Below are 19075 nucleotides of genomic sequence, written 5' to 3'. Positions count from 1 at the left end.
AATCCATCGACATACCTCACAGATGTATTTGGCTCCCAGAATCTATGGCACAAGTGAATCCAGTGGTTTGTAACCCAATTTGAGTAAGCCAATGCAGCTCTTTGAGTTGGGATATTAGGTTACTCAGGTTATTGGGTTATTTCCTACAGTGGTAACCAAGTGCCTCAAACAGGCAGGATAGACTCATTGCATAACAAATGCCCCAGGAAATGCTGCTGCATTTTCTTGTCGGGCATGTAACTCGTTAAAAGAACATGCTGTTATAATATCACACACAAGATGACAAGAGGACATTATTTGTTGGCCATGCTGTTTGTCAGGATGGAGTGGACCAAAAGTGCATGGCACAACTGGCTGAGGATAACCTCAGTTTAGGACAGGGACATGACTTGGGTTGTACAAAATGGAGGGAACTCATTGTCGTCTAGTTCCTTAATGACCAAAACACTAAATATAGAATAAAGAGAAGGAAGGTGGGTAGAGGTTTCAGTATGAAGTCAGGTCTTGAATTGTTAACCAAATCATAGAGATATAGGAGGGAAATGTAAAACTGCCTGAGGTCTTAATGCACCTCCACAGTGCCATGTCTCTAGAACAAGCCCTCTACTCTTATCCACCTCCTCTTTCTGGACATTTAACTCAATTAGAGATGAAAGGCTTTCTAAGAACAAGCAGGCAGGACCTGGAAGCCCCTCCCTCCACACTGAAACCATCCAATAGGCTGAAGGAATGTCAATTTAGTTAATATGTGACAACAGTCCTTTCATTTGTTTTTTGTTCCTTCTTAAAAATACTTTTATGGCATCATTATGAAGGTATGTCAGCTATGGAGAAGACAAACACTGATGTCTTTTATGCTGTGGTGAGGATGTCTAGAATGGTTGGAAATGAAGGCGCTCACTGGTCGTCTCTTCACTTCACAGCTGCAACCAACCAACTGCTATCTGGGAGCTATGATACCGTTACCTAATAAAGACAAATCTAATCTACGTCAGTGGAGGCTGCTGAGGGGAGGACGGCTCTTAAAAATGGCTGAAATGGAGTCAATAGAATGGTATCAAACATGTGGTTTCCATGTGGTTGATGCCATTCCATTGACTCCATTCCAGCCATTACTATAAGCGGTCCTCCCCTCAGCAGCCTCCACTGATCTACATGGCTTTACAGACCATTCTGAAGACACCTGGCTACTGAAACACAAAGTTAATAAAGTGTGGTCTCTATTTCAGCGAAAGGTAGAGGTTTGGACATCTGGCGATTAAATAAAATAAACTGAAATTAAGAAAAATGTAATCTATGAAGCAGATTGAGTAGTCTTTCATTTATAATGAGTGTTTGCAGTTTGAATTCTAGCTAATGAGGTATGTGTGTGTCATCCAGAAGGGGGTCTGAAGGGGAGCCAGAAGACAGGGGCTGGACTAGACCACCTGGCCTGACTGCAGCATCAGCCTGCTGACAGAACTACACCTCACTCATTCATTTACACTCAAACATACACTCACAAGCACATCATTCCTGACTCGATATGTCTATTTACATAATGCACACACCCACACAACATGTGGTAACACAGAACCATAGGTCTCTCGTGCAGACCACAGATGGTCTCAGGGATGGCTAACTCTGGAAATTCCTTTGGTCTCTACTGAGTTAGGTAAATCAGCTTTTAGTTTTCTTGCACCCTCCTTGCGGAACAATCTTCAAAATGTTCTTAAATGTGATGTTGTGGTGCCTCTAGGGCAATTCAGAAAGCTGATTGAGGACCTTATTACTGATGAATGTGTTTGTTTTTTATGACTGTGTTTTTCTTCCTGGTTGCATTTTGTATTTATTTCGAGGTGTGTATTTTATGTAATTTAGGGCTCATCTGTAAAAGAGACCTTGGTCTCAGTATGACTGCCTGATTAAATAATGATTAAATAAATTTAAAAAATCTCAGCGAGACTTACCTGGATAGCATGGTCCCAGATCTGTTTGTGTCATCATCCCACTACTTATCATGCCAAACAGGTCTGGTACCAGGCTATAACCTGGATACATACAGGTTAAATAAAATGCATACACACATGCCCATTCACACTTCCGAAACAAACACAGGTAGACCAGTGTACAGGGGGCTACATACATCCATGCTATCGGACTGAAAGTCTTTAATAATAAACACTCTCCATACAAAAGTATACAGTTGAAGTTGGAAGTTTACATACACTTAGGTTGGAGTCATTAAAACTCGCTTTTTCAACCACTCCACACATTTCTTGTTAACAAACTATAGTTTTGGCCAGTCGGTTAGGACATCTACTTTATGAATGACACAAGTAATTTTTCCAACAATTGCTTACAGACAGATTATTTCACTTATAATTCACTGTATCACAATTCCAGTGGGTCAGAAGTTTACAAAAACGAAGTTGACTGTGCATTTGTACAGCTTGGAAAATTCCAGAAAATAATGTCATGGCTTTAGAAGCTTCTGAGAGGCTAATTGACATCATTTGAGTCAATTGGAGGTGTACCTATGGATGTATTTCAAGGCCTACCTTCAAACGCAGTGCCTCTTTGCTTGACATCATGGGAAAATCAAAAGAAATCAGCCAAGACATCAGAAAATAAATTGTAGACAAGTCTGGTTCATCCTTGGGAGCAATTTCCAAACGCCTGAAGGTACCACGTTCATCTGTACAAACAATAGTACGCAAGAATAAACACCATGGGACCACGCAACCGCCATACCGCTCAGGAAGGAGATGCATTCTGCCTCCTAGAGATGAACGTACTTTGGTGCGAAAAGTACAAATCATAAAAAAGATTGTACTTTTTTGGAGAAATGTCCTCTGGTCTGATGAAACAAAAATAGAACTGTTTGGCCATAATGACCATCGTTATGTTTGGAGGAAAAAGTGGGAGGCTTGCAAGCCGAAGAACACCATCCCAACCGTGAAACACGGGGATGGCAGAATCATGTTGTGGGGGTGCATTGCTGCAGGAGGAACTGGTGCACTTCACAAAATAGATGGCTTCATGAGGATGGAAAATTATGTGGATATATTGAAGCAACATCTCAAGACATCAGTCAGGAAGTTAAAGTTTGGTCGCAAATGGGTCTTCCAAATGGACAATGACCCCAAGCATACTTCCAAAGTTGTGGCAAAATGGCTTAAGGACAACAAAGTCAAGGTATTGGAGTGGCCATCACAAAGCCCTGACCTCAATCCTATAGAAAATTTGTGGGCAGAACTGAAAAAGCGTATGCGAGCAAGGAGGCCTACAAACCTGACTCAGTTACACCAGCTCTGTCAGGAGGAATGGGCCAAAATTCACGCAACTTATTGTGGGAAGCGTGTGGAAGGCTACCCGAAAGGTTTGACCCAAGTTAAACAATTTAAAGGCAATGCTACCAAATACTAATTGAGTGTATGTAAACTTCTGACCCACTGGGAATGTGGTGAAAGAAATAAAAGCTGAAATAAATCATTCTCTCTACTATTATTCTGACATTTCAAATTCTTAAAATGAAATGGTGATCCTAACTGACCTAACACAGGGAATTTCTACTTGGATTAAATGTCAGGAATTGTGAAAAACTTAGTTTAAATGTGTTTGGCTAAGGTATATGTAAACTTCCGACTTCAACTGTATGTACAAGGTCACATACTGTATAGCATTTTATGGAAATGATCTACTATGGTTCAATCTCTCATCATAAATACAATACATTTCAACAGTCATCCACCACAGTACTTGATCATAATAAAAAAAAATCAGTTAACCATATCAGCTTCTGTCTACAGAGATCTCTGTGGTCCTTTCCCAGAGCAATACACAGGGGACACAGTTAGACCCAAATTGTATGTAAGTATTTTAAAGATTTGAACCCAGGTCTGATGACTATTCTAATACTTTACAATGTTATCAATGACTGACTGACTGCCTATGAGGGAAAAGAATAACGCATGAATTCCTTTAAAACAAAACACAAACTCAGTGAGACATTTTAAATAACGCACATTGCCAATGAACACCAATGCAAGAAAACAAAGTAGTTCAACAGAGAAAAGTAAGACATTTTTTAAAAAACAAACAAGACTAACATTTAAAAGGTGGATAGTATATGTCTCAATAACATGTAAGGCCTGAGTGAGACATTCCAACAGCATACAGTACACATAGGTTTGCACATTTTGGGGAATATTCAGAGGTGAAAACTTTACGTGGGAATTAACGGGAATATATGGGAATTAACGGAAATATATGCAAATTAATATTAAGACCATTTATATGTAGATGTTTTTTTGCATTGGATATATTTACCATATCATATGGAGACAGAAACATAAACCTTTTACCTTATCATAAGTAGACATAATTGCAAATGATTAAATCCTTCCAACAGAATTTTAAAAAACAATTTAGTTCCAAAATTAACTTTAATTAAATGAGTTGACTCTTCACATGGGATTATTTCACTGAACAACAAAAGAAAGGGAATATTGAATGATCCCCAATGATCCATCACATCTCCCAAAAACATTTTCAACATACATCTGTAAAATGAGCTGTAAAATGAGTCTAGAAACTAAAGCTTTGGTTGTCTTCCTCTCAGGCTTCCATGTCTTCTCCCTGGATCTCCTCAATGTCCACCTCTTGGACATCAGACTCTGAGGCCTCATCTTCACTGTCACTTTCCAACCTTGTTGAGGTTGGCTCGTTGTCAGGCTCAAAAAACCTCAAATTTGCCCGGATGGCCACCAATTTTTCAACCAATTGGTCAGCCTGTTGTGTGCTTTGTTGGGTGTGTTCCCAAACAAGGACCAGTTGCGCTCTGAGGCGGCTGACGTTGGTGGGATTTGGAGGAAACAGGGGAAAGAGCCTCAGATCCACAAAGTCCCTTCCACCAGGCGGCTGATGAGATATGTTGGCACGACTGCCATATCGCATCCACATCCGAAAGCCCTTGCTTGGAAATGTACTTTGCCAGACTGCCAGGAACCTTGCCCCCATCCAGGCCAAGGTGGCGAGACATGGTAGTGATGACACCATAGGCCTTGTTGATCTCTGCGCCAGACAGGATGCCCTTGCCAGCATAATTGGGGTCCAACATGTACGCTGCAGCGTGTATGGGCTTCAGGCAGAAGTCTTCACACTTTTTGATGTATTCCAGAACTGCAGTTTCCCCTGCTTGGAGCAACAGTGAAGTGGGCAGGGCAGTACGGATTTCTTCTCTTACATCTGCAAGCAGAGTCTGAACATCAGACAGGATGGCATTGTCTCCCTTAATCAGTGCAATGGCTACTGCTATAGGTTTCAGGAGTTTCAGGCTGCTTACCACTATCTCCCAAAATACATCATCCAGGAGGATCCTCTAGATGGGGCTGTCCATATCCGCAGACTGTGATATGGCCATTTCTTGGAGAGACTCCTTCCCCTCCAGGATACTGTCAAACATGACAACATCACCCCAATGGGTGTTGCTGGGCAGCTTCAATCTGGTGCTCTTGTTCTTCTCACTTTGCTTGGTGAGGTAGATTGCTGCTATAACTTGATGACCCTTCACATACCTAACCATTTCCTTGGCTCTCATGTAGAGTGTATCCATTGTTTTCAGTGCCATGATGTCCTTGAGGAGCAGATTCAATGCATGAGCAGCACAGCCAATGGATGTGATGTGAGGGTAGGACTCCTCCACTTTAGACCAAGCAGCCTTCATGATTGCAGTATTGTCTGTCACCAGTGAAAATACCTTCTGTGGTCCAAGGTCATTGATGACTGCCTTCAGCTCATCTGCAATGTAGAGACCAGTGTGTCTGTTGTCCCTTGTCTCTGTGCTCTTGTAGAATATTGGTTGAGGGGTGGAGATGTAGTTAATTATTCCTTGCCCACAAACATTCGACCACCCATCAGAGATGATTGCAATACAGTCTGCTTTCTCTATGGTTTGCATGACCTTCACTTGAACTCTGTTGAACTCTGCATCCAGCAAATGAGTAGATAAAGCATGTCTGGTTGGAGGGGTGTATGCTGGGCGAAGAACATTCAGAAATCTCTTCCGATACACATTGCCTGTGAGCATCAGAGGTGAACCAGTTGCATACACAGCTCGAGCAAGACATTCATCAGCATTGCTCTGACTACGTTCCTCCATAGTAAAAAAAACCTTCTGATTCCAGGAGGTCCATGAGCCGTTGCTATCGATAAGGTGTCTGATTCATCATTTTCACCTCGAATAGAAGTAGAGGGACTTTTGTCAAAGGTTGCTTTTTGTGAGCGCTGAGGGAACTTCATGCACTTGGCCAGATGATTCTGCATCTTTGCTGCATTCTTCACATATGATTTGGCAAAGTATTTGCAAATGTACACAGCTTTTTCTTCTACATTAGCTGCAGTGAAATGTCTCCACACATCAGATAGTGCCCGTGGCATTTTCCTGTAAAGATTAGAAAAACATTTGTAAAACAAAAACCAAATACTATTCCATGTACAGATAAATAGTTAAGCAGTTAGATTAAACAACTGCTTTGTAAGATAAATGTTTTAAAATGAAACATGTATTGAAACAGGTGAATTAACACTCCTCAGTTAGCAGGCTCAAGCAAGCTAAAACCCACATGGTAGCAAAAACTAACTAGCAGAAATGGTTAACAAGTTAGAAATGATTTAAAACACACTTTGCTGTAGGCTAATCTTTTCTAGTTAATAAAGAATCATGTATGTCATATAAAATATATTCACCCCACCCAGTATTGTAATCAAAACTTACCAGAAAATATGTAGTCCTAGGCTCAGACAGTGTAGTAGTGTGGGCTCAATAGCATCTCATTAGTGTACAAGATCTTGAGAATCAGCTGTACATGTGATGGAAGAGTGCACTGCACATGTGATAAAAGAATGCACTGTGCATGCAGAGGGTTGCAATTCCATTGAATTGGGGATAGTTTAACCAAAATATGCCACAAGACCTAGAATTGCCATATGTGTATCCCACAAAAAAGGTTCACTGTTATAAGCCACATTTTTTGATACATTTAGACAAAATTCCCCAAATTCCAGGGCTTAAATTCCCATGAAAAATTTCAGAAAAAAATGCAGAAATGTATCGGAAAGTTTCCGACCCTTTGCAACCCTAAGTACACACCGGAAATAGTTTTGGTCTATTGAATAATATGTGAATTATTAGACTTTATATTAATACTTATATTAATGGGGCTTATTAAAATAGTAAAAAAAGAAAAACCGGGTATGGAGAAGACAGAGAAATTGCACTGTATCCCTGCCATGTGCCATGAGCTCAAGCCTCCCTCCCACATGTCATGGTCCCTTGGGATAGACGGCTGTTGGACCTGGAGGTGCAGGGCGTAACAGTAACGGAGTATCTGATTGGGCCAACGGTCTATACTGCCCTGGCCTAGTGACCGGTCAATTTCCTAATAACAGGTGACAGAGGTCAGAGGTGGGATAGGTCTTTGCTGTACCTCCTTTCCTCTGTCAGCCATGCTGAAGACCCTGGCTCTGTTCAAATTCATCTCTCCTTCCCTTGAAGTCATTACTGACAGGCACAAGGACTGGGCAGGTACAAGTGAAGACTCTATAGCTTTCATCAAGCTACTTATGTTAGATTACTGGTTACTTCAAGGAAGGGAGGAAGGATACATTTTGTGTGTTTAAAGGTGGTTACAACACAAACACCCTCTCCCTCCCTCCCTCCCTCCCTCCCTCCCTCAGCTCAGCACTGCCATGCATCCTGAAAAAAGAAACCTGCGGAAGTGTTTCAACCACAAACATTTGCTTTATTTAATTTCAAAGGATTATAGAAATCAGAGGAGGCTGGTAAGCTATAGGAGGACAGGCTCATTGTAATGGCTGCAATGGAAAAAATGGAATGGAGTGAAACGTGGTTTCCATATGTTGGATGTGTTTGACTCCGTACCATGAATTCCATTCCAGTCATTACAATGAGCCTGTCCTCCTATAGCTCCGCTCACCAGCCTCCTCTGATATACATGTTTTTCGAGAAGAAGTGCAAATTTGTCACATTCCAAATACCGTAGTTCCTACGTTTGATTTCTATTGATGCATGGAGAAAGGGAGTGACACACACACCAAAACACACAAGACCCCCCCTCCTCTCCACTAAGTTCATGTCCCGGACTCATGTGTCCTGTGACTCCAGTCCTGCCCTCACCCCAGCCCTCCCCTCAGGTCCTGCTCTCCTGTTGTCACTTCTCAGAGGAGTTCTTGCGTGGCCGGCGGAAGCTGGACATGTTCTCATTTAGTGCATAGATGCGGCGGGAGAACTCCTCGAAGCCGGCGGCATCCAGCTCACCCAGCACCTGCTCATCACACTCCACGGCCACAGCGTGCTCCACGGGGATGCAGGGGTAGTCCTCCAGCCTGGCCCCGTCCCCCAGTCCCAGGCCTGTGGCCTCAGTCCCCATGATCTCCTCTGCCTGCTCCACAGAGCAGCACAACTCTGGGTTCAATGCCATGGTCACTGTTAGCCCGGTTGTGGGCCCCGCCAGCCCGTAGCCTGGCACCACTGAGCCGTTCATGGTATTCTGCTTGCTGGTGAGTGCCACCTCCTCCAGTTCCTCAATGGTGCTGTCCCGAGCCGGAGTGGGGCAATCTGAGCCTCCTGTGGTGGTGGAAGGCAGTTGCTCCTCCTCCACCACCTCTACCTCTCCGTCTCCATCCTCCTCTCCTGGGGCTGGTGTCTGCTGTGCCTGGACCTCCAGAGTCTTGGCCAGGTCGATGCTAGCGTCCAGGGAGGAGGACATGTGTTTGAGGGAGGGGGAGGGCGGCGGCAGGCCCCCCTGTGGCTGGTCTATGGCCATGGCCGTGTTGTAGCTGGGAGGAAGAGAGACTTTGTACTTCTGCTTGTCGGCCTCAGAGCTGGCCCTCTTCCTCAGTGAGCCCCGGTCTGGAGAGCTGGTGTTGGTGGGGAATCCCACCTCTGACGCAGCCGAGACACTGCTCTGAGACTTGGCTCCTGTCGGGACTGGGATAGAGCTGGAGACATGATGCCGATCACTGTGGGAGAGAAGGAGAGATGGAGAAAGAGGGAGGTAGGGAGAGAAAGAAAGAAAGAAATAATGAAAGAGGATATGATGGATATGCTCATAAGTCTTTCACATCCAAGGGTCATGGAGAGAGGGAAGGATAGAGGGAGGAAGGCTCCCCTCCCCTGTCTAGCCCCCAGGCCTCTCTGATCAGACATGGTTCTGCATCTCATCTCTCCCCCTCCTGATCCAGATCCCAGACAGCTGGTCCACTGCAAATCACTCCCCATTATTACATTCAAAAACATTTTCTCAGCTCGTGCAACGGCAGGGCCATGCAGAGTGGAAGCTCACAGCATGCCTCCTAGAAAGTATGCGAGACATTTTTACGGAATAACAGATAACAGACACGATAGAGCAACCCCCATCTGTCCCATGCAAACCCTAACCGTAAATTAACTTAAACAAGGGGTCCATAGCTGTTAAGCCATACTTAACCTGATCATTCAGGTATGAGAGGAGACATTGGGGGGATATCTCATGGGGTCAAAGGTGAAATTGGGTCCCTGTGCTGTGCTGTCAGAGGTCCACCTGTGGCTGGTTAGAGAGCAGAGGAGCCTGGGTAAGTGATCCTGGCTAGTTAAACAGGTTAAAAGGGTGGTGAGGTCACTGGGTGGTGATGTCCCTGTATCAGACGCCAGATAGTCTAGTCTAGCGTGTGGCAGCAAGACGCACACAGAGAGGACCTAGAGGCCTATGCCAGGGGAATGTTTCAAACACACAGCAACTGACTGGTCATTGCCTAGCTGTTTGATGGAGTACTTCAGGACTCAACACATGGTAGCTTGTTAAGAGGGTCCCGACCGCGGCCCCTGCCCCCCGTGGAGGCAGCAGAGCACAGGGCACTGACAAAACAGTTCACATACAGGGTTTAAAAACACACACGCATGCTAGTGCTGAGCGATTAGTGTTTTTTGAGGTCGATTTGGTTTTAGTTCGATGATTAAAAAATAAAATCACCGTTTTTGATTTTAGCTTCAAATGATTATTATTTGTTTTACATTAAATGCACTATGCATTATGTGGGTTGAATGCTCTAACAACACTGAATAAAACAATTAATAGAAGTCCCATGACGGTAGTGGCTGCCCATTACTGATTACTTTAATAAAATATTTACGTTTTATTTTATGGTCTTTATTATTTCATTCCAAGTCATCATCTCATCTCTACAAAGCTGCTGCCTATGTTGTCTGACAAAAGCACAACTTTAGTAGTTCTTCAAAGTAAATAAGGGATACTTTCATGATGACTGAATACCAATTATCAATCACTTAGAAAATGTATTTTCAGGTCGATACCTCGCAAAGCAACTTCTCTCTATCCCTCTCGATTGTACGTTCTTCTGTCTATTCTCTCCCTCTCAGTGTCTGCCCCACACAAACCGGACAAGTAGACAGGCAATGGATTATGGTAATTGTAGTTAATTAGCACATTTTCTGCGCAAAAATATAAAGAATATTGGCCTGTTGGAGATGACAACTCCCTACTACATCGCAATGTTCAAGCTTGCTCTGATTTACCTCTAGGAAAACTGCGCATTGAGCTCACAGAAGATAATATATATATATATATTTTTTAATTCAGTTTATTTAGGTAAATACTTTAACACTCTTTTTCTTAAAACGGCAATGTTGGTTAAGGACTTTTAAGTAAGCATTTCACTGTAAGGTCTACACATGTTGTATTCGGTGCATGTGACAAATACAATTTGATTTTGATTTGACACAAACACACACAGCTCACTGCTGATGAGTCAGTCACAGACACAAGACAGCAGAGTGTCCTCAACCTGCCCTATAAAAGAAGAAACCCAAACAAAGTGGATGGCCCATGTCATACCTGATCATAATTATAGCTCACGGCCAGCATTTAATAAGCAGCTTACAGGAACACACAAGATGAGGTCAAACGTTCATGCAAGGTAAAACAAATAAAGATAATGAGTTGAGATAACCTGGCATGAGAGCTCTTCTTTCTGAGCAATAACTGGGGATACACTGTGCTGCACTTATTCACAGCGCGTGTCTATCTGAAAACATAGTCTAACGCAATTGCCTTCACATTGGCCCTTAGCGACTCTACAGTATATCCCATAAACCAAGGCTAAATAGAAACAACATGCTGTTCAAAACTCTTGATCAGTTTTCTCCAAAAAGCCAAAAGTTTAATGGTTTGCCATTAATGATTTGTATCTGTGAACTCTAAAAACCTGATTTGGAAGACGGGAATAAAAAGAGACCTTCCATGAGAACTGAATTATCATTCCAGCGAGCAAACCCAAACCGTGGTCCAGGCTGGGCCCCTTTCAAACAGAGGACAGGTTGGAAAAAACGGAGCTGACTGTTTGTTAAGCAGGAGTTTCAAACATTCAATGCATCATTTTTAACAAGCTAATGACTGCCCACAGTCTGTTGTTGGCTGAATGACGTCCTTGTGGCAAGAGCTCTGAGACTGATCCAATCTTTGATTTGAATTAATATCAAGCCTTCTAGTTTCTCCCTGGCTCTCTCCCAGTACCCCTACCACACAGTAATCCATCTCAGCTTCAGGAGAACCCAGGTTAGGATCCAGGAGAAAGCTGGCCAACACAGATGCCTGCATGCGTTTTGGCCCCGAAACACAGTGATATGATATACAATCAGACTGCGTAAAACATATGACCACTTCTTCTTTTCTGGGAGTGTTTAGATGTTACAATAATAAGGCCTGGATAATAAGGCATTTCTTGTTTGGAGCACGTTTGTTTGTTACATTAAGCTCCCCTCCAAATTGGTTCCTTTAAACAGCTGTCAAGTTAAGTCCCTTAATCAAGAGTGTAGTAAAGAGTCTGAGGAGTGGCGGCAGGAGGCTAACCCCCACAAATCTCCTTGAATGGGCTGTCATAATATTTTTTCATGCAGCACATTGTCTCAGTATGACTCCTGACACATTGCTTTTTATTCAGACCAATTAGGCTGTCCCCCTCCTTGCACCACTCCCCATATAGTAATTATTGCTCTGCTCAGAGGAAGGGAGAGCAGTAGTACACTTCCTGAATACTGTTGAAAAACCTGGAACCCATAGAGCGGGAGGACGGTGAGGGATGGAGGGAATATTGGCGGATTTACAGGAGAAGAACTCTCCATTGGAGGGAAGCAATGAAGGGTCTAGTTTTCACACAGTAGCCCATTGTGCCTATAAACAATACATAAAGTTCATTTGGAAAGTATTCAGAACCATTGACTTTTTTCACATTTTGTTACGTTACAGCCTTATTCAGAAATTGATTTCCTCCCCCCCTTTAAAAAACCCCCCATCCTCATCAATATACACACAATACCCCATAATAACAAAGCGAACACAGGTTTTTAGAAATGTTTGCAAATGTATTAAAACTAAAAGCAGAAGTACCTTATTTACATAAGTATTCAGACCCTTTAATGAGGCTCAAAATTGTGCTCCGGTGCATCCTGTTTCCATTAATCATCCTTGAGATGTTTCGACAACTGGATTAGAGTCCCCTGTGGTAAAATCAATTGATTGGACATAATTTGGAAAGGCACACACCTGTCTATATAAGGTCTCACAGTTGACAGTGCATGTCAGAGCAAAAACCAAACCATGAGGTCAAAGGAATTGTCCGTAGAGCTCCGAGTCAGGATTGTGTCGAGGCACAGATCTGGGGAAGGGTACCAAAACAATTCTGCAGCATTGAAGGTCCCCAAGAACACAGTGGCCTCCATCATTTTTAAATGGAAGAAGTTCGGAACCACTAAGACTCTTCCTAGAGCTGGCCGCCCAGCAAAACTGAGCAATCAGGAGAGAAGGGCCTTGTTCAGGGAGGTGACCAAGAACCTAATAGTCACTCTGATAGAGCTACAGAGTTCCTCTGTGGAGATAGAAGAACCTTCCAGAAGGACAACCATCTCTGCAGCACTCCACCAATGACCAATTTGTCATTATGGGGTAGTGTGTGTAGATTGATGAGGGATTTTTTTTATTTAATCAATTTTAGAATAAGGCTGTAACGTAACAAAATGTTGAAAAAGTCAAGGGGTCTGAATACTTTCCGAATGCACTGTACTTGGACCAAGTTTAAATCCAGGCTAGTAGTGTTGTATAGTATGGTAGGTTGCAGTGTTGGCATGGGTAGTATAGCCAGGCATACTGTACTGTAGGCATCCCTGTCTCTTTCAGGGCGGACATTGGACGACCTGTGATTTACAACCAAAGGGACAAAGTACTTCACTATGGACGTTCTAACTCATCATTAAGTTTTACTAGTCCTAAGCCCCGGCGGACTTCCTTGTCAATGATTTCACCACATAAAAGCTACCTGAGCCCTCTGCCTAAACCATTAGGCCCAGACTTGGCAGGCCCAGCGGCGGATAGGCCCACTTCTCCTCCCAACATGTTTGTTTTAAATGGGGTCTTTCTTCCTCTGCCTGTGTCAGACTCAGCCCTGGATATTCCAGGCAGGCCAGGAATTTACTAAACCAAACATTTTCTGCTGTCTTATCCTCAGACAGGCCTTGTTTCAGGTTCAAGGCATAGCTCTCTTCATTTCCAATTCCTGCTAAGGAGCCGTGATCAGAGCCAAAATACACAATGAAGATAAGATTCAGGCTTTGAAGTCGTGGCAACCGAAAATCCCACAGGAACTACTAAACCAAATGCTATAACTGAAATATTGTAAAACACACTAAGGGGGTGGAGGGGAGTTTAAATGAAAATATTGTAATAGAGCAAGTCTCCTCTGTCCAAGTCTGGCCTTTTGAAGACGGAGAACGTAACCATCGTATGAAAATCACCACAGCACAGCATGTAAAACATATTGAACAAGTCGATAGTATGAACACTAACAGTGCTGCCAATTGTGACTGCACACTGTTGTATTTGACTTGATTCTCAGCAGTTTGTATGGCACAGAGAACTACAGTACCCCACACTGTCTCACAGTAAGACAGATTCCGTTAATTTGCGACATGTTGTGTTAGAATGACATAACTGTGGGGATCTATGCAGTACCTCAATGAATGGCAATTACTAATGAGATCAGCTGGCCCTGCTAGCTCAGTACTCTGTGACATAGAGGACAGCAGGTCTGTTCTGTGCTGGGCTGTTTGATTCATAGAGACCTGGTGGTAGGGAGCGTTCCTCCAGATGTCAGCTCATTCTTGCCTCATCCATGGAGACCACTGTACAGCTAACACACACAGAGACATACAGACAAACACAGGCACACACCTTGCAACTCACAACCAAGAGCGTGTGTGTCTGTAAGTGTGTCTGTGTAGGGATGCTCGAACTCATCCAAACAAATTTGCTTTATTTGATTGATTATACTGTATGAGTTCCTCCACAACATCAAGCATCTACCCTTACCATCTCATCAACTACCATCCCTATGACTTAACTGGAACAATAATCTCCACATAATGAAACACCTACTGTGCTGGATGTGTGCCACCAGCTTTCCTGCAATGCATGTTCAATTACTTACTGACACAGACCAGGACCAGTATTCCTGACTGTGTTATTGGCCATTTAGGCTGAACTTGCTTGGTTGTCACAGGTGGACATTTGCGGGAGTGAAGATAGAGACACGCAGCACGCAGGCACACACATACACATGCCAGGCTAAACATTTCCTCCTGTGTGTTCTGGGACTGTGTGTTTGAAGGCAGTTGAGGGGTTCAGATTTAATGCCGTTATCACTGTTCTCTCACCAGGGGTTTTGGGGGGAATCTTCGGAATCTCCGGGCGGCTGGAGAAGCAGCCGGTGCCGGGGCTGTGTTCAATCATCTAGCCCCCTCACCCCAGACTCGGTGCACCGGCCTGGGCTTAGGACCTGTGAACCTCTGCCAGGGCCTCCGCAGATGTGGAGCCACAAATAGGAGCTTAACAGGTTCGTTTTGAACTTGGCAAGCTGTTCCGTTTACAAAGCAAGAAGAACTAACTGCCTTTGGTAAGTTCCTTCAAGTCAAATGTTTCTGGCTGCCTTAACCACTTACTTGGTTCTGTAACATTTTAGGTCTCTTTAAAGTAAAGGGGCCAGGTTTACAAGTCCTTCCACTTCTATACACCTGTGTATTCTATGCCACTGAGATGTACATACGTCTTGACTCTGTTTGCAACTGTTTCAGGAGGAAGGGATCAGCCTAGGAACATTAAACAAAACAGTCTCTTTCTATACAGTACAAACCTTAAACAATCATATACACTGAGTGTACAAAACATTTGCCCTCAGAACATCCTCAATTCGTCGGGGCATGGACTCTACAAGGTGTCGAAAGCGTTCCACAGGGATGCTGGCCCATGCTGACTCCCAATGCTTCCCACAGTTGTGTCAGGTTGGCTGGATGTCCTTATGTTGGTGGACCATTCTTGATACACGGGAAACTATTGAGCATGAAAACCCAGCAGTGTTGCAGTTCTTGACACACTCAAACCGGAGTGCCTGGCACCTACTACCATACCGCTTTCAAAGGCACCTACATCTTTTGTCTTGCCCATTCAACCTCTGAATGGCACACGCACACAATCCATGTCTCAATTGTCTCAAGGCTTAAAAATCCTTCTTTAACCTGTCTACTCCCTTTATCTACACTGGTTGAAGTGGATTTAACAAGTGACATCAATAAGGGATCATAGCTTTCACCTGGATTCACCTGGTCAGTCTATGTCAAGGAAAGAGCAGGTTTTCTTAATGTTTTGTACACTCAGTGCACTGTACTTCCCAATGAAGTTCCCTGGATAAAGTCCATGTTCCCATGGATGAGAAGAGCCCTTCTGGTCAGCGTATTGTACATGCTGAAAGCTCTATATGGAGGGGGAAACGTCTACACAGTTCATGGAGGGAAATGGTTCCCTTGGACATGCCCTCGCCCCACCACCACCCCTGTATAGTAGTGGAGGAGAGGGGAGGGGAACAGATATCCAAACCCCTTTCCCTTTCCCTCTCACAGTCTACCAGTTAACTCCCTTCAGCTGCTGCACAGCATTTTTATGCATCCATATTTCATACGCTAGGCCCCTCCGCTGGAAATAGTATCTGAATTTAGGCTTTTTCAGGCAGGGGGGAACTGGAAGTAATACGGTGGGGAGGAAGGGCAATAAAATAAGTCCCATGCAAAAGGAGAGCAGGAATGAATGCATGTCCTCCCTGTTTCAGTGTTTCACTACTTCAGTGTGGAGCCCCAGAGTCAGACCTGTCCCCCAGTACCTGCTGTCTGAGTCAGTTAGAGGGGAGAACTATGTGGGTCCTGTGACGAGGACCTAACTTATGGCCTGTTCAGGCTTACTGCACATTCTCACCCACACACAGGGTGCTGTAAGTCTGCTGTGTGAACAGCCAGCCGCCGTCCCCTGACGAGTATTTCAGCCCTGTGTGTATGTGTGTGTGTGAGTACATGTGTGAGTACGTGTCAGTTCGGTAAGGCAGGCTCTCGAGACGCAAACAAAACCGTGTGAGAGTATGTGTGCATGTTGGGTAAGCGCCTGTGTGTGTGTGTGCGCCAGAGTGTGTGTGTACACGGCCAGGCCAGCTCCGGAGACGGACACAGAACTTTCACGGTTCTCAGCAAGGTTCTCAAACTCCTGAGTCAACACAGTGGAAGCCTTATTTCGTCCCCTGCGGCCTCGTTGTCTGGTATTGTTTCCTAAAACCGAAAAAAGCTTCTCGACATCAGAACAGCTAACCTCCAATTGGACGAAGACTTCTACTTCACTTGAAGGAGAGACCACTATAGAGGCTGGCGTGCGGGATACCTGACGAGACTACGACGCAGAGTGGATAAATCGCCTATACCCTCCGTTCTACTGGTGAACGCGCAATCACTGAAGAATAACCTGGATGAGCTCCGTTCGCCCAGACTATTCAATCAACGTGATCTGAATACTTTCTGAATGCACTGTATGTTTCTCAGAGTCTGGCTGAACAAGGACATGGTAAATTCCCTCAACAAAAATATAAATGCAACATGCAACAATTTAAAAGATTTTACTGAGTTACAGTACATATAAGGAAATCAGTCTTGTATTAGTCCCTAATCTATGGGTTTCACATGACTGGGAATACAGATATGCATCTGTTGGTCACATATACACTATATATACAGAAGTATGTGGACACCCCTTCAAATTAGTTGATTCGGCTATTTCAGCCACACCCGGTGTGACCACCATTTGCCTCATGCAGCGCGACACATCTTCACATAAAGTTGATAAGGCTGTTGATTGTGGCCTGTTGATTGTGGCCTGTTGAATGTGGCCTGTTGAATGACTGTGCAAAGTTGCTGGATATTGGCGGGAACTGGAACACACTGTTGTACACGTTGATCCAGAGCATCCCAAACATGCTCAATGGGTGACATGTCTGGTGAATATGCAGGCCAACCAAGACATTTTCAGCTTCCAATTGTGTACAGATCATTGCGACATGGGGCTGTGCACTATCATGCTGAAACATGTGGTGATGGCAGCGAATGAATGGCACGACAATGGGCCTCAGGATCTCGTCACGGTATCTCTGTGTATTCAAACTGCCATTGTGTTTGTTGTCTGTAGCATATGCCTGCCCATACCATAACCCCACCACCACCATGGGGCACTCTGTTCACAACGTTGGCATCAGCAAACCGCTCACACACAACGCCATATAAGCTGTCTGCCATCTGCCTGGTAGAGTTGAAACCGGGATTCATCCTTGAAGAGCACACTTCTCCAGCATGTCAGTGGCCACCAAAGGTGAGCATTGTCCCACTGAATTCGGTTTCACTTTGCCGAACTGCAGTCAGGTCAAGACCATGGTGAGGACGACGAGAAAGCAGATGAGCATCCCTGAGATGGTTTCTGACAGTTTGTGTAGGAATTCTTCGGTTGTGCAAACCCACAGTTTCATCACCTGTCCGGGTGGCTGGTCTCAGACGAACCCACAGGTTAAGAAGCTGGATGTGGAGGTCCTGGGCTGGCGTGGTTACATGTGGTCTGTGGTCGTACTGCCAAAGTTTGGGGGTGGCTAGTTTGAAGAATCTCAAATATATTTTGATTTGTTTAACACTTTTTTGGTTACGACATGATTCCATATGTGTTATTTCATATACAATGTAGAAAATAGTAAAATAAAGAAAAACCCTTGAATGAGTAGGTGTGTCCAAAATTTTGACTGGTACTGTAAATCTGGCTAGTTTTTCTATACATTGGCAGGACAAAACGACTGCGTCGGGGAAGCTCAGATGAGGGGCTGTCTCTTTGTTAAAATCAACTGGTGCACAATCTCTAATTTCAAGTCTCAAGATTCTGTTCACCTGAGCTAGAATACCTCATTATGAGCTGTAGACCACACTATTTACCAAGAGAGTTTGTCTGTATTTTTTGTAGCTGTCTTTTTACCACCACAAACCGATGCTGACACTAAGACTGCACTCAATGAGCTGTATTGGGCCATAAGCAAACAATAAAATGGTCATCCAGAGGTGGCGCTCCTAGTGGCTGGTGACTTTAATGTCACCTGAACAACTAGAGGTGAAAAAACTCGAGATCACTTTTATTCCACACAGAGACACATAGAAAGCTCTCCCTCACCCTCTATTTGGCAAATCTGAACATAACGCTAAGCTCCTGATTCCTGCTTACAAGCAAAAACTCAAACAGGAAGTGCCAGCGATGCCCTCAATACGAACGTGCCCCGATGAAGCGGATGCTAAGCTACAGGAAGTGTTTCGCTAGCACAGTCTGGAATATGTTCCGGGATTCATCTGATGGCATTAAGGAGTTTACCACATCAGACACCGGCTTCATTAATAACTGCATTGACAGTGACCAATTATACAGATCCCAACCACAAGCCATGGATTACAGGCAACATCCTCACTAACGTAAAGGCAAGAGCTGCCGCTTTCAATGTGTGGGAAACTAATCCGGATGCTTATAAGAAATCCCGCTACGCCCCCCAACAAACCATCAAACAGGCAAAGTATCAATACAGGACTAAGATCGAATCCTACCACACCGGCTCTGACGTTGTCAGATGTGGCAGG

At 44.1% G+C, this 19075-nt stretch overlaps 1 protein-coding gene across 2 annotated transcripts in view; it reads right to left on the bottom strand.

Moving 5' to 3' along the window:
• Positions 1-7759: 7759 nt before the first annotated feature.
• Positions 7760-19075, bottom strand: part of LOC139532642 (UV radiation resistance-associated gene protein-like) — a 146054-nt gene continuing 134738 nt past the window's right edge. For both annotated transcript variants that reach the window (XM_071330525.1, XM_071330535.1), the window contains exon 15: positions 7760-9024. In XM_071330525.1, the coding sequence (XP_071186626.1) occupies positions 8214-9024 (811 nt within the window). In that variant the 3' untranslated portion in view covers positions 7760-8213. The remainder of the gene's footprint in view (positions 9025-19075) is intronic.

Source organism: Salvelinus alpinus, chromosome 1 (genome assembly GCF_045679555.1).
Source record: "Salvelinus alpinus chromosome 1, SLU_Salpinus.1, whole genome shotgun sequence".
Lineage (NCBI taxonomy): Eukaryota > Metazoa > Chordata > Actinopteri > Salmoniformes > Salmonidae > Salvelinus > Salvelinus alpinus.
This window is presented reverse-complemented; position numbering and strand designations above follow the sequence as displayed.